Consider the following 14,755-nt stretch of genomic DNA (forward strand, 5'->3'; position numbering starts at 1 on the left):
GTAACAAAGCAATGTGTTTCACTTGCCAGAAGATAGCCCTGAGTCCTGTGGAATAGTAGTAGCCTTCAAGTTGTGCATAGCGTAGTGTACCATGAGCAAAAGTGGTGACGACCAGACGATGAACGTATAGGTCTGGCCCACCACCCCTTCGAAGTACCTCAACACAGTGTACAGTACGAGCTCTGCGACGCAGCCGCAGCCCCCAAAAATGAATTATAATGCACAGAGCAGACAATCTCTATGCGTGCATGCATGCATGTATCGTGCAGTGATGAACAAGAATATGGAAAAACACTCAAGAAACAAAGAAGGGGAAACCAAAAATTGCAAAAGAAAAAAAAAAAAATCATATAAAGTCGTCAACAATAGGGTTCGAACCTATGCCCCCGAAGGGATGTGATGGTCTTGAACTAGAGAATTCAAGTCACACGCCTTAACCACTCGGCCATATTGACGTCAGCACTCCTAGTAGAAGTATATGAATTTGGAGGATAAATTCGTGACTAATTTGTGCTAGACTTAAATATGAATCATCGAAAGCGTGCCACCTTTCAAGATTTGGAGATGCTGCAGAACACCTCTAACACCGCTGGGACCGCCTAGACTTACGCGACATGTTTCACTGTAGGTGCTGTCTTGACTTTCACTTGAACATATATCTCGGCTTGCGACTCAGCTGCGGGGACTGAGATTGTCACTGCCTGGACTGCAGAAAACTAACTGTACATCCTACTAGTAGTGGTCAAATAGCTATGTAGCTAGGTGGCAGACCAAATTGTGTCATGTCAGGTGGTGAACGGTACACATGTGCTTGGATGTTACTATCTAGTACATTGAGAGTGCACCGCAAAGGCAGTGATCAACATCAGGGCAGCAAAGCAACAGCCTCGACATGAGCTCGTTCTCGGTCTTCTGTTGCAATACTACAATAGGTACACAGGTAGTTATAAGCATATTGTGATCATACTTCTATTTCATTCATTGCTCAAGGTAAGGTAGGTATTCAATCGTTCGTTCGTGCCGGCTGCCTGACGCACGAGTTCCAGCAAGCTTCTTCAGATTTTTCCACTGCTCAAGGTAAGCTTCCCCAGTGCCTCCTGAGTGTCCACGATCGGATGCAAAAGCGGATGCCTGATCGAGCCTTCTCGATTCATCAAGTTTGAAAACTCTCCAAGGTTGTTCTGTTCCCATATTCGGCCTGGGACAAAAAATTCCCCCTACAGCAGGGTAGGTAAGCACCAAGGCAGATCGGTTGCTTTGAAATTATTGACTCAAGACTTGCCCGAAGAATCATCTCATGATCTCGTTCCAAATCAAGGCCTTCAATTCCTCTTTGCTCAGCTGATCCTTATTACGGTCGAAATCGAAGAACTCCTCCGGAATCGGCTCGGCAGTCGGCTCATCGTCAGGGTCATGGTACGGCTCGAGGTAAGGGTGCTTCAGGGCCTCTTCGACGGTGATACGTTTGACAGGATTGAAGGCGAGAAGTTTCTCCAGGAGATCTAACGCAAGATCCGAGGTCTTGGGGAAGAGCGCCTTGAGGGGAATCTTCTTCTTGAATGGGAGCGATCGAATGTATTCCCGGGCACGCCGAGACTTGATGCCGTAGTAATCTTCCATCGTGGGAGTACCGAGGACGTCCAAGATCAGAGTGAGTTGATGATGATCTAGAAAAAAAGGTCAGCTTTGCTTGAAGAGACTCTCTCCATGAAGACTTACAGTCTTTGCCCGGAAACAAGGGCTTTCCGCTCAACATCTCTGCAAGGATGCATCCAACACTCCAGACATCAATGGCTTTCGTATACTCTTTGAAAGTGAGCATGATTTCAGGAGCGCGATACCATCTGGTTGCCACGTATTCGGTCATGAACCCGGAGTTGTCGTCTGCAGAGGCCGCAGACCTGGCGAGCCCGAAATCGCAGACTTTGAGGTCGCAGTTGGCATTGAGCAACAGATTCGATGGCTTCAGATCTCGGTGCAACACATTCGCAGAGTGCATGGCCTTGAGGGCGCGGAGGGTTTGATAGATGAAATACTGGCAATGGTCGTCTGAAAGATCCTGGGTTCTGATCACACGATGCATGTCTGTCTCCATCAGTTCCTGAAAATATGTCAGCCTCAGAATTGAACAGGTCATCCATGATGCCGCGACCAACCTGAATCAAGTAGACTTCGGTGAATGTCTCGAAATTTCGTGGCTTTTGAATGTCAAGAATGGAGATGATGTTTTCGTGATTGAAGTATCGTAGCAGTTTCATTTCTCGTAATGTGCGTAAACAGAACATGGAGTGATCGAAAGGGGTGATCTTCTTGATCGCAACCTTTTGGCCAGACGGCTTGTGTAAGGCAGAACTATTCAATGTATCAGCCCAAAGCTGCTTGAACCGCAAGGAACTCGTGGTTCACTTACCAAACAACTCCATAAGCGCCTTCACCAATGACGTCCTGAATGTCATATTGGTCCGAGACATTGAAAGAGATCTTCCTCGAGCCTCCTGACTGGGCAGCATGTTGTTGTGGTTGTCCCATCTTGTTCACCGTTCAGCTCGTGCCCCTTTTGGTGTCTTGTTTGCGACGACCGTGAAAAGGAGACCAGCTGGCTTCCTTCGGACGCGTTCGACGAAGACGAACTTGCAAAGCTGCAAGAGGGATTTCGGGGGTAGTGCCCCAGGTGTTGGCCAATCTTCACCTTACAGGCTCGGTCCGTGGAGTGAAGGAAAGGAGGGATGTCGGTAGGCGGTGATGGTCGTCAATGCTACACCAGCAATGGTTGTGTTTCTCTCTCACTTCCCCTTTATAGCCTGCGCTTCTCGATGGGTCCGGTCTCCTGTATCTGGTGGGATGTGCTGAACTCGCTTAACGGACACAAGTAGGCGCTATCGAGTGGATGCCGCTGATTCGGGGTGCGTTCGTCTTGGTGTTGTGGTGTTGCGATCGAGGAAACGGCCGTGTAGGGAGGAATTTGATCAATAATGGCTAACGTCGCATTAGTGTTGATGATTTCCACAGATACCACATTCCTGGCACTCTGCGACACTCGGGGGGCTAGACTCACGATTGTGTTGACCCTGTGTTCACTCTGTTCCGCCCACGACGAAGGTGTGCACGCCCAACGTCCCAGGCCCAAGCCCAAGGCGGTAAGCCCTGAAGGGAGGCTGTGATCTGTCCGCCGCAGTGGAGCAGACTTGAGCGGGAGCTGCGGAGTACCAGAGGAGATCTGTTGCAGCGGGATGAGGCTCGATGGAGGCAGTGGCACGGATCGCAGACCGTCGGTAGCAGAGGGAGAAGATGGAGTGTAGCGACTGATGAGAAGTCAGATCCTAAGTAATGTGACTTCTCTTGGATGTTGCTCGGCGCAGGTCAGATCTCACAAGTCCTGGAAGCTGGAGGTGGGACAATCACGGTGAATAAGAGACCGGCTCGGCAGCATGAATAGCATGAACAGCAGCAATGGCAGCGAAAACGAGAATGTGTGGATGAGGATGTGACGGCTTGACTCGCTACAACAAACAGGGATTGTGGTTTGCTATTACTGTCTACTGCATTGCTTTTTCACACTGCGCTCGAATTGAAGCCCGAGGAGCCTCCTTAGCCCTTGGGTTGAGCCTTTAGCCGCCCGTTGTCCACCTTCTTCGGGCTGTGCTGCGAACGAACACCTAACTATTCGCATACTAGCAATTGTTTCTGGGACGCGTCAATCCTGATACGGATCTTAGTCCAAGGTCCCATCGACGGCCACCCCTCCACTATCCCTTTTCAACCGTGCCAGGGCCGCCTTCTCTGACAGCTCGCTGCCGCCGTTTCGCAGCGTTTGAGGCGGTCGGATCAGTGTTTCATGTCTTCTCCACCACTTCAGCCCTTCAGACACAGTCCCTCGAAATAGCTCAGAGGACCGCAGACACAGTCCGCAGCCTGACGACGCTTATCGCCTCGGTGCTAGTAGGTCTTTTTGAGCATCAAGAGGCTACTACTGCTGTACTGTACATGGAGTTGGTTACTTGGTCACACTGTCACTACTGCAAGTCAAAACCAGGGGTGCCCCAGTCTTGGTGGCAGGGTGCAGCTTCTGGGTCACTGCGCTGGGCATTTCATTCAGTTCAGTCTATGGCAATTTCTCTAGTGCTTCAACTTGACGACCTATTGCATGACCTGCCGTTCGTTGTTAGCAACCTGTTGCTCGACCGCCCCCCCATGGCTTGCTCGTTACTGTACCTTTTCGCGTAGCATTCCCATCCATTGCTGAAGGCTGACTCCTTGATCCGCTCGATCTTCCACAAGCATGGTCTGAGCCCATAGTCTCAGTCCCGGTTCACCGTCCTCCCTCACTACGTAGAGATGAGGGTACACGATGCTTCCTACGCCTTTCGACCTGTGGTCCCTGCTTTTAGAGATCACTGCTCGAACCCGCTCGCTGAAGTCGTTGTCAAGCTCTGCCAAGCGTTGCTTGCCAACCTTCAGCTGGCTCTTATCGGGCAGCCCGAACACGTCCATGATCAGTTGTGGAACTGCATCGCGGCCCACCCAAAGGAACTGTGTCTGACTATCGTCGATCAAATACAGGCCGTACGGCACTATCCGTTCGGACGAGAGGTTGATTGGCGGAGGAAGAATGATCTCTCCGGTCTTCTCATCCACCGTTCCTGCATCGTCCGGCATGTCGTGCAGAGAGAACATCTTTGGATAGATGTACTGGATCATCAATGGCAAGGGGAGTGTTGACAGCAAACACAATGCAGCCGATCGCATATCACTAGGAATCTGCGACGATTTCCTCAGTCCCAAGTGCTTGGTAAGAGCAAGGAACAACACAGGGAGAGCACGAAGGTTGGCCGGGAATTGCAAGCCCCCTCCACCCATGCTACCACCAGCAAGCTCCTTTTTATAAGTCGCCAACAGCTCGATCAATTTGTTCTGGAGCATGTCGCGGGCGCTGTCGAGGCCGCTACTCAGGACACGCTCTACAGCTCTATGGCTGTAGTATTCAGTGATGGCTTGCTGATCCGCGGACGCGTACACGTCAGCCAATTGTTGCGTGGTAGGTAGGGCCAAGGTCATGACTCGGATACGTCGTTCTCCGTTGCACGTGGTGTGTAGAACCGCACTTTGCATACAGACAACAGGTTTCGTAATCGTCTCATCAATCGCCACTTCCACCACGTAACTCTGGTCTCTTGGAAAGGCCGGGAATGCGCACAAGTCGGAGCTGCGATTGAAGAAGTTTCCGTAGAAAGTACTCATCCTCAGACCGGTTGTGGCACGGACACGAAGAACAGCCTCGAGACCAATCTCTGCAGATAGATAATCCGAGAACTCTTTGGCGAATTTGATGGCGTCTTCTTCTCGCGCGGCGTTCCAACCTGGATAGAAATAGGTTTGTCCACCAGTGTACCTAGGAAGGTTGCTCAGCGAAGCGACATCTTGATATTGTGACGAGAACAGGAACATGTCGACCGAGATCTGCTGCTTCGAGCATTCCACCGCAAAACTTTTGTAGAAGCTGTTTTGCGTTTGGAGCAAGCTACTCTCCTTCGAGGTGCCTAACAACTTCTTGTCTTCGCGCATCTCAAGTTTGCCCTGCCCGATATTGGGAAGTGAAGCTGTCACTACTGTCATCTTACCGCCAACCGGTCCGATCAGCTTGTGACCTGCGCGAAGTGCCGACCCCATAGCCGATGCTCCATTCTGGGTGTTTTGAAACATCTCTTGGAGCTTGTCCAAGAAGTTTTCGATATTTTCCCGGCACTCGGACAGAGTGACAAGCAAATCTGCAGGTGTCGGCAGGAATGCCTCCTCCAGGTCGCTGACGACAAGCATGCTGGTCTGTGCATTTTCAGTACCATCACGAGGGATGTTGAAGAAATGAAGGCTTGAGTCGACAGCAATGAAGCCCAGTCTGGTCCGTCGGTCGGCGTTCGGAATGCGGTCCAGACTCTCTCGAATGCACCTAGCAGTCGTCGCCAACAGCCCACTCGTTACAGCGGCGTAGCTCACATCGAGGAGGAAGAGGTAGACGAGCGGCTGGGGCGGTCGAACCATATACTCTTGTGGGGCGATATATTCAACGACAGCGTGATTCAAGTCGGGCCGCTGCCATCGGTCAAGGGGCTTTTGGGCGGCCGCATCCCAATCAAAGGCTTGCGGGACATCATTGGTCAGGTTGCACATGTTACATCGCCATCGATGCCCATGGTCCAGGAAAGTCACGAATGGATTAATATATGACCGACAGCGTCTGCAACGTGATATAACCTGGTCAGGCACAATGGGCACCGGGTCTTCCACATCGTGTAGGGAGGTATACGGCTGTATAACGAGCGCGAAAGGCAGCTTGGACTTCTTGAGGAGGGAATGCGTTGTTGGCACGGCGTTTAGAGTCGAGCGAACGTATTTCGGAGGACAGTTGGCGTACGGAGACGGCGTAACGCTAGACTGTTGCGTTTGTTAGACTTGTTATCACACGGAAACTTGGGCTAGACGTACATTGGGGGGAAGAACAGCAGGGGGCGGTGGGTAGTCCAGCTCCGCAACATTGAGAGGCTGATTCGACAGATCCGTGGGGTAAAGCTGGTTCAACACCGGGGCGCGTTGCTGCTGCTGAGGTGCCGCGGCGATTGGAGGCTTCTGGTTTATGTCCATTTGACCAAACTGCTGGCTCAAACCTGGTACACCTCCCGCAGTAGGATATCCTGCCGCAGGAGGCTGATACCCGCCCAATGTCGCCGGATCCTGTCCAGGATACAGCGGCGTTGCGCCTTGTTGAACCGCGACAGGGTTTTGCTGATAACCTCCTTGAGGGTAACCGGCCGCATCTTGCTGGGCAGAGTAACCAGTGTATGCTCCGCCAGCTTGTTGCTGGCCACCCAGAGCAGCATTGGCTCCCGCGCCGAACTCATACGCCTGTCCAGCATATGCACGCTTCTTTCGCCCGCCATGAGTGTGTCCTGCTGCTGGTGCTGGTGAAGTCGTAGGTGGTACGCCGGCTGCAGGTATCGTCTCGTAGTTTTCGTATGCTTGTCCTGCAACTGGTTGTTGCCCGTACCCATCTTGACCCGGAACACCAGGCTGAGTGTAAGGTTGCGACATCTTGAAGTGTATTTAGACTCGTATACTCAGAGGGATCGGGAGTCTATTCTAGTTCTGGGGCTGCTCGTAGATTTGGGACGGAATTTTGAGGTGGTGAGCCGCGCCGAGGAGGGAGGCAAGAGTCGACTGTGTGCGAGACTGGTCGTCAAACAAACAAGAGAACAACAACATCCATGCCGAGTTCTCAAAGTATTGCACAGCAGCCGCAGCTTCAAGAACACAGAATACCGTGGTGGTTATCGAACTGTTGCTTGTTCTTGCGATAACAGACAAGTTGTCCTCAGCGGTAGTGGGAAAGGGATCATGTCCATCAACTTCAAGTTGGAGTGCTTATGAACAACTGGCCAATGAGCAGCAGCCGACGCCTGACATTACTGCCGTGCAAAGCACTCCGACAGCTCTCCGTATAACCTACTCCTATATTGTAACTCTCTCCTGACTGGATTACGGTCTTATTGTCATCGAAATAGTCTATCTATCTGATTGCGAGTTTTATGTTCTAGACAATCTGGTCAGGTGTCTGGTATACTGATCATAGCTTGCGTCGTCAGGAAGATACTGACTTGGAGATCGAAGATCGGGAGACTGGGTTTTTTTATGAAAGATCGGTGCAAGTCGAAGAGCTCTCTGAACTAAACCATCGGGAAGGTCCAAGTCGAGATGGCTCCCAGCAAAACTCATATCACCGTTGCAGGCACTCTTGGTATAACATTATCAGCCATATTCGTTGGTGCCAATCTAGGGATCTCGTATATCTCTATACCCACCTTGCTGCTCCCTCCTCCACCATCGCCGCTGCCCGCTCCGGCTAACGCTGATAATGCGGCCTCTCCTACTGCCATCTCATCAGAAAAGCCAGCAACAAAGTCTCCACAGCTTGCTCGTCAATGGCAGCATATTTACGACATCGGCAAGAAAGCAGGTCCAGCGGCTGCCCTATTCGCAAGTACATCCTTCCTGTACGCCTTCAGAAACTTGCCTGAAGCAGCAACTCGTCAGAGACGACTTTTCCTGGCCGCCGCTGTGCTGTGCTTGAGCATTGTGCCGTTCACGTTCGGGGCTATGAAACGGACGAACGATGAGTTAGGTCGGAGAGCGAGAGCTGCATTGCAGGGAGACGAAGATGTCGCCAATTCGGACGCCGCACAGGGCACCATTGAGAGCTACCAGACGCATGATCTTCTCAACTGGTGGGCAACGCTAAACACATTGTGAGGCGACGTTTGCATGTCGAAGAAAACTTGCTGACCCGTGAACAGGAGAGCATCGCTTCACATCGGAGCAATAGGTTCTGCCATCACGGCATTGAGCCTGTAGATAGCATATAGGTTGTGCTAGGATTCAGCCATTGCAGGTTGCGCACCAGGGCTCCAAGTGGTCACTTGCGATGGGGAATTGTATCTTCTTGCAACACGCACGAAATCTTCCTGTTCAGCTTGGGCACTGTTTTTCGTTCGCGTCGGTCAGTAAGTCGAATTATATGCACATCGCATATGGCTAAGTGCCTGATGGTGTAGGAACAGGTGATTACTACTTTGGATTTGGACATTTGTATTGTATGTTATAGCAGAGGTCAGCGAACAACTTGAAGCAGCCTCCTCAACCAGATTTCGTAATTATTTGCCCCGTCAGACAGACTTATTGAGGTCATGAAGGGGCAATATAGCGCACTAGCGGTAAAGTGTCTGTGCATGTCAGACGGCCCATTTATTAGCATCCTTCCGACGTAGCAAAAAGCCAGGCCGCCAAGACTGGAACTCTTGGCAAGAAGCACACAAAATTAGCCAGCCAGGATCCTCGACGCTGCATTTTGAAGGACGACCGTTCGCTCGACCAACTCAACTCCCACGCCGCCTACACCCTTCTTCTCCTACCACAGATATTGATTGCAGAGACTAAATCGTCTCCTCCGTCGCAATCATGGGTGGTGTTACCGTTCGAGATGTTGATGTGAGTGCGACCGAACCTTGCGAAACCGCACCCTTTGGATCCGGAAGTCAAAGGACAAGAGCAGGAAGCGCAGCAAAGCAACCCCTATGGCATTGCAGACAAACCGAGTTGGAACAAGACATACTGATGTTAATGGCTCCGTAGGCGCAAAAGTTCATCACCGCGTATGCCGAGTTCTTGAAGAAGCAGGGAAAGCTTCCGATCCCAGGTTAGACACTTCCCCGATTGTCGCCATCGCCTTCTACTTCTAGCAACGCATCTTCCTAGCGGATACTGGCACTTGTTGGAAAGGAAGCGAGAAGGGCCGCAGAACGACAAAGGAGGGAATAAGACTAACACTTGGTACTTTTAGGTTGGGTCGATACTGTCAAGACTTCTCACTCCAACGAGCTCCCCCCTCAGTCCGCCGATTGGTTTTACGTCCGCGCGGCCGCCGTTGCCCGACACATCTACCTCCGAAAGTCAGTCGGTGTTGGCCGTCTGCGAAAAGTTCACGGCAGCACCAAGAACCGTGGCTCGAGACCCTCGCACCACGTCAATGCTTCCGGATCAGTTGACCGAAAGGTTGTGCAAGCTCTCGAGCAGTTGGGAATAGTCGAGAAGGTTGATGAGGATGAGGAAGGTGGCAGTGGAAAGGGTGGCCGGAGAATCACCCAGGCTGGTGCCCGAGATCTTGACCGAATCGCCCTGAACGCGGTGGAGGGTGAGGAAGACGAAGAATAGAGTGGGAGCCACGTCCAGGTGTTGGTGTAAAAGCAACACGCCCTTTCAGATCCTGAAGAATGATTCTCCGCAAGGGGAAATTCCCCAGCCGCGCAAGAATCAGCCCCCGCAGCAACTGTGAGATGGGGAGGGGTCGGTCGGCAAAATCAACTGGTCAATACGGTTTGGCACAGTTGATGGGAGTTCTATTGCATGGTTCAAGCAGACGAGCTCAATGAAATTCTTTCAATGTTGAACATCATTGCCAAAGTCCTTTGTACCGTGTTCGAGTCTCACTATTGTTGCTAAGCACTCTGCATTCCGTCAAGGCGAGGCCTGTCATGCTCGCTGCCTTTATCAAGACAACATTCCCTCTGAAAGCTGTTCTGATAATCGATTGGCTTCGTTCTGTCGCAAACAGACCAGCCAGATCAGGGGCTGACTACTGCGCTGGGTAGCGGCACGGAATATCATTTCTCCGCGACCGGCCCGAATCCTCACAGGGCTTGGAACTTGAACAATACCTACAATTAAACAGCTTGAAAATATCTGCATGCCACATGGCACTCCGTGATTCAGCAAGCTGCCGTCTGATGACGATTCACGCTGCAAAGATCACATCCTCATCGAATAGTGTCATCTCTCCCGATTCTCTGGTGGCATGGAGGTCGCCCAGCGCCATCCAACAACCGGCGTGGCTCCGTACCCTTAGCGACCCGAGTAGCCGAATTTGATGGTGGGCCCCTGCACAGCCTCACCTGGAAGTCCCGTACCAAGAGGTAAGGCGCACACCTGCCCTACAAAGATCACAGACAAGGCTGCTCTATCCCGTACACATGACTGTCTCTAGCTCTCGTTTCTGTTCGACTATTCCCCACTGCTCTCCACATGAGGTTCTTCTAGTAAATTGCCCATTGAGGCTGACAACACTGCCTCCAAAATGCCAATGATGCTATGCGTTCATCAGACCGGTGTGAAAGACCGCCGGTCAGCCCTGGAAGGCGGACACATGTTTACTCGATTGGTTGGTATGTCTGCTTTTGCTTTCACTTGGTCAAACGGCGTTTTATGATGCGAGCTATTTCGACTAGCAGGCCAAGTATGGTCCTGCTTTCAAGTCATGGCACTTGACTACTAGTCATTTTGTCGAAGATCATGCTATCTGCAATATTAAAGTTAGGTGTATTCCTCAAACAAGTTTTTCTTTTCATATTGGGTTACCTGAGGATGGACTCACCGAAACCGATGCCACCGCCCTCAAAAGAGATAGCCGAAGAGAAACTTGGGCCAAGTCCACAATGGGAGGCCTTCAAGCAGAGCAGGCCATCCTTGGAAACCGAAACTGAATGGATTCGACATGTATTACCTCAGCATGAGTTGCCTCAGGAGGTCCAGACATTCCAGGACGATGCTAGTGTGCCGGAAAAGCTCAGGCAGATCCTCGCCTGGTCACTAAACCCGTCCCCTCCGCAGGACCGAACTGCCCAACAAAACAGCTCAGTCGCAAAGGGAAAATCAAAAGAATCCGAACATGACAGAAATTCTAGCAGCGAAATCTCCCGGGTACCGAGCAGTGAGGCTGGTCGACATCATGTTCGGACCACTAAACGCACAAGAGCAGGTACCGTTTCCGGAACCAGTCGTGCCAGCAATTCAGACGCCTCCTCCTCAACATCTGGCAAGCTTCCGACCAAAGCACGCGCCGTCGGACACAGAGCCTTCGAAAGCACGCGCGACATTTTCAGCAGCATTGTCGTGAAAGCGAAAGGGCCTCCCGTTGAATGCACCGGCTGTTTTGAGGAAATTTCACCTTCCGAAACGGCAAAGCTACCTTGTACACACCACTACTGCAAAGAATGTCTCACAACTCTCATCATCACTGCGCTCCAGAACGAAGCCACCTTTCCGCCCAAGTGCTGTCTGACTGCGATCCCCTTGAAAACGGTCCTTCTACATCTCACTAAGGAACAGAGGCAAACATACAAGGAGAAGGCGGCGGAGTATGCCATTCCGCCACAGGAACGGCTGTACTGCCCCAACACGAACTGTCTCCGATGGATTTCTCCCTCCGCCATACGACGCGATCGCCAGGGGGTCAATCATTCATGTCCTCATTGTTCCACCAAGATCTGCGGCGCCTGTCACGGCCTTGCACATAAACGATTTACGGAATGTCCTAAGGACAGTGGACTCGAAGCCACGATTCTGATGGCCGAGTTGGAAGGCTGGCGACGCTGCTACATGTGCCGGACCATAGTCGAGGTATGCAACAGCCCGTTTTCTTTTGAGGAGCGACGACTAACACATTCCGAATCTAGAGAAACGACGGTTGCCGGCATATGACGTGCAAATGCGGCGGAGAATTCTGCTATATCTGCGGTGCTGTATGGCAGACCTGTCATTGCACTGAAGATGATGAATTGGTTCGACAGGAGGAATTGAGGCAACGGCGAGAACAACAGCAGGGCGAATCTGCAGAGATAGCACGTGCTATTGCCGAAGTTGAAGCCCTTGAACGAATTGAGGCCGAGCGGCGTCAACAAGAGGAGAGAGAGGAGGAGGAAAGACGACAAGCAGAGCTCGCCAGACTGGAAGCAGAACGTCTACGAGAGGAGGAGGCCCGCAGACGAGAGGAGCTGCGCCTGGAACGCGAGTTCAGGAAGACGCTGCGCATCTCGGTCGAGCAGGCTTGCGAGGCTCTCCAATCTGCACTGGAAGACGTTTTACGTGTCCAGAGGACCAGTCTGGACAGCCGACATATTAACCTCGAGAAACAATATTTCCAAAGGTGCAACGCCGAGGTGGACGAGCAACAAACAAGCATGGAAACCATGATGACCGCCCTAGAATCTCACATCAGCGGACGAATCAAAGCTTTGGAGGAAAGCCACGAGGCGGAACTGAGGGCATTCGACGCCAAGCTACAAGAGCTCGAGGACGATTTCTTTCTCGAGATGCAGACGCATCTTCGCGGTAAGAGCGACAGGGAGGGACGAGAACGTCGGCTGCAAGATCGCTTCAACAAACAACAAGACGCAAAACGTGAAGATATCTTTGGCAGACAAGAATCCGAAATGGAGGTGGTCAAAGCTAAAGCTGCTTTGGAGGTGCGAGGGCTGACGCGAGCCCAACGCCAACAGGTGGCGAGTCTGCAGGCCACGCACGCTACTCAACTGAAGGCTCTGCTGGCAATGGTTGCAGCCGACCGCGCGTGGTATGACTTCCTCTCCGAGCGACGACTGAACATGGTCACGGAGCACACTCGCCTGATGCTGGAGGCTGTCGGGGCAGGTCAGGAGCCCGTCGGCCTGACCGAGGAGCGTGCCATGGCAATTCGACCTTTTATCCGCACAGACGGCCGTGTTGAAGAGGCTATCAACGACCCAAGTCTTCAGTCCACGAATCGTGTCCCGGAAGCTGACCAACACTTACCTTCACATCAGAAAGCGCCCTCGTCAAGAGTATCGACCCCTTCCCCGAGCGAGTCTCTCGTCGACCTTGTCAACACATCGCGGTGTCTGCTGAACATCCTGGAAGTGCACTCGAACGCAGAATTGTCTCATCAAGCCTCACTGGACAGAGCGCGGGCTTGGGTGGCCAAAACATCTGGCGAGGTCCCGTTACGACAGGTCGAGCCTCGTCCGAAGGGGTCGGAACCATCGCAAGCGTCAGGAAGTGGTAGCAGAAGCAATAACAGCAGAGTTGCGGCCAAACCTTCTACTGGAGAACCGATGTACCTCTCACCGCCGACGCTGGTCGTGAAAGATGCCAGTGGGACCGAGTATCAAATCCCAGGCGCATTTCCGAACTCGAACCCATGTGGAAGAACTCGATCTTCCTCACAAAATTTGAACCCGAGTCGATTGTCATACGAATCCACCTCCGGCTCAATGACAACGGCAACAACAGCAGCCTCAACATCAAGGCCCAGCATAGGATCAATTTCAGGGACAAGGCCCATGACAGCATCGACGTCGTCGACAACAATGGCATTTGCCTCTGCATCTGCATCAAAGACTCCGACCCAGCCGGAGCCGGAACAGAGGCTTCATTCCCATCAAAAATCGGCAGGGTCAGCAATATCCGGGTCACCAAGAGCTCCAACAGTGCAACCGTTCGCCTCGGCGAGCGGGCCGTCTTCAATACTTTCCTTCTCCGGGCCTTTCAAGCCGCGTCGTCCGGCAAGAGGAGTCTGGTCTATTCTGCGTGATGAGGGTGACTACGTCGACCAGGCGAGGGATAAAGGGAAATATAAACAGAAGGGCACGGATATAATACAGCACAGATGGAACTGATGCTGGGTGTTCAAGTTGGGAAGAGGAATGAGCCGATCTAGTAGGTAGATGAGGCTCATGTACTTTATACACGAACCCGTCGATAGGCACAGTCATGCGACTCGTGCCGTTTGAGGGCGAGTTCAAAATGGTCGGCCTAATGCTGAAAGGGTTTAAATGTATAGTATCGTGGTGCTAGTTTTCTATGAAGACAAGGAAATAATGTCCAATTGGACGTGTGATGTTGACGTTGAATGACAACCAAAATATATCTGTGTGTGGGGGCTTGTTCGATGCCTCCTTTATCATATCTCCACTAGGATTCATGGCCACCATATTTGCTCAAGCAGAGTCCATACTATTTCCTTCGCGGTGTGTTACGTTGCCAGTTGCAGCGATTCTTCCACTTCTTACATCCCAGCTTTTAAGTGGGCTCTTTACGTACCAACCAAACGTGCGATCATGAGGCTCAGCCCTTCGGAGGTACAAGGTACCTGGGAAGTACGCAGCTGTGGCTCTTGTGCGGCAGCCTTCACAGGGCCAACGCTGAAGAATTCCGGAGCTCAGCTGGCTCTCCATGTAAGCAAACGATCCTTCCTGGTAGGTTCTTGCGGAGAGGGATAAGCAAATCAGACATCAACGGATTCCTGGACGGACTGTCACCTATCGCAGGGTCGGCTCAATTAGGATCGACATATCGACTGCTTTTGACAGTCCCGGACTCAGTCCACAGGTTCAGCCAAGGC

General features: G+C 52.0%; 5 protein-coding genes and 1 non-coding gene across 6 annotated transcripts; 3 read left to right on the plus strand and 3 right to left on the minus strand.

The window, feature by feature from the left end:
• Nucleotides 1–357: 357 nt before the first annotated feature.
• HMPREF1120_09310 lies at nt 358–455 on the minus strand. The gene has a single exon. It is a non-coding gene; the product is annotated as a tRNA-Ser (tRNA).
• An 835-nt stretch (nt 456–1,290) lies between these two features.
• Nucleotides 1,291–2,529, minus strand: HMPREF1120_06487 (mitogen-activated protein kinase; the record flags this gene model as incomplete). Its single annotated transcript, XM_009160690.1, has 4 exons — nt 1,291–1,667; nt 1,720–2,101; nt 2,157–2,352; nt 2,411–2,529. The coding sequence occupies 4 exons, from the start codon at nt 2,527–2,529 to the stop codon at nt 1,291–1,293; spliced, it is 1,074 nt and encodes a 357-aa protein (XP_009158938.1).
• Nucleotides 2,530–4,137: 1,608 nt separating this feature from the next.
• Nucleotides 4,138–7,083, minus strand: HMPREF1120_06488 (protein transporter sec24; the record flags this gene model as incomplete). Its single annotated transcript, XM_009160691.1, has 3 exons — nt 4,138–4,149; nt 4,213–6,429; nt 6,481–7,083. The coding sequence occupies 3 exons, from the start codon at nt 7,081–7,083 to the stop codon at nt 4,138–4,140; spliced, it is 2,832 nt and encodes a 943-aa protein (XP_009158939.1).
• A 660-nt stretch (nt 7,084–7,743) lies between these two features.
• HMPREF1120_06489 (uncharacterized protein) lies at nt 7,744–8,298 on the plus strand (the record flags this gene model as incomplete). Its single annotated transcript, XM_009160692.1, has 1 exon — nt 7,744–8,298. The coding sequence occupies one exon, from the start codon at nt 7,744–7,746 to the stop codon at nt 8,296–8,298; it is 555 nt and encodes a 184-aa protein (XP_009158940.1).
• A 705-nt stretch (nt 8,299–9,003) lies between these two features.
• HMPREF1120_06490 (40S ribosomal protein S19) lies at nt 9,004–9,756 on the plus strand (the record flags this gene model as incomplete). Its single annotated transcript, XM_009160693.1, has 3 exons — nt 9,004–9,033; nt 9,178–9,241; nt 9,386–9,756. 3 exons carry the CDS (start codon nt 9,004–9,006, stop codon nt 9,754–9,756), a joined length of 465 nt encoding a protein of 154 aa, XP_009158941.1.
• Nucleotides 9,757–10,962: 1,206 nt separating this feature from the next.
• HMPREF1120_06491 (uncharacterized protein) lies at nt 10,963–13,945 on the plus strand (the record flags this gene model as incomplete). The annotated part of the gene is made up of 3 exons (XM_009160694.1): nt 10,963–11,997; nt 12,054–13,468; nt 13,531–13,945. 3 exons carry the CDS (start codon nt 10,963–10,965, stop codon nt 13,943–13,945), a joined length of 2,865 nt encoding a protein of 954 aa, XP_009158942.1.
• Nucleotides 13,946–14,755: the final 810 nt, after the last annotated feature.

This window comes from Exophiala dermatitidis, assembly GCF_000230625.1.
Source record: "Exophiala dermatitidis NIH/UT8656 unplaced genomic scaffold supercont1.5, whole genome shotgun sequence".
Taxonomy (NCBI): Eukaryota; Fungi; Ascomycota; class Eurotiomycetes; order Chaetothyriales; family Herpotrichiellaceae; genus Exophiala; species Exophiala dermatitidis.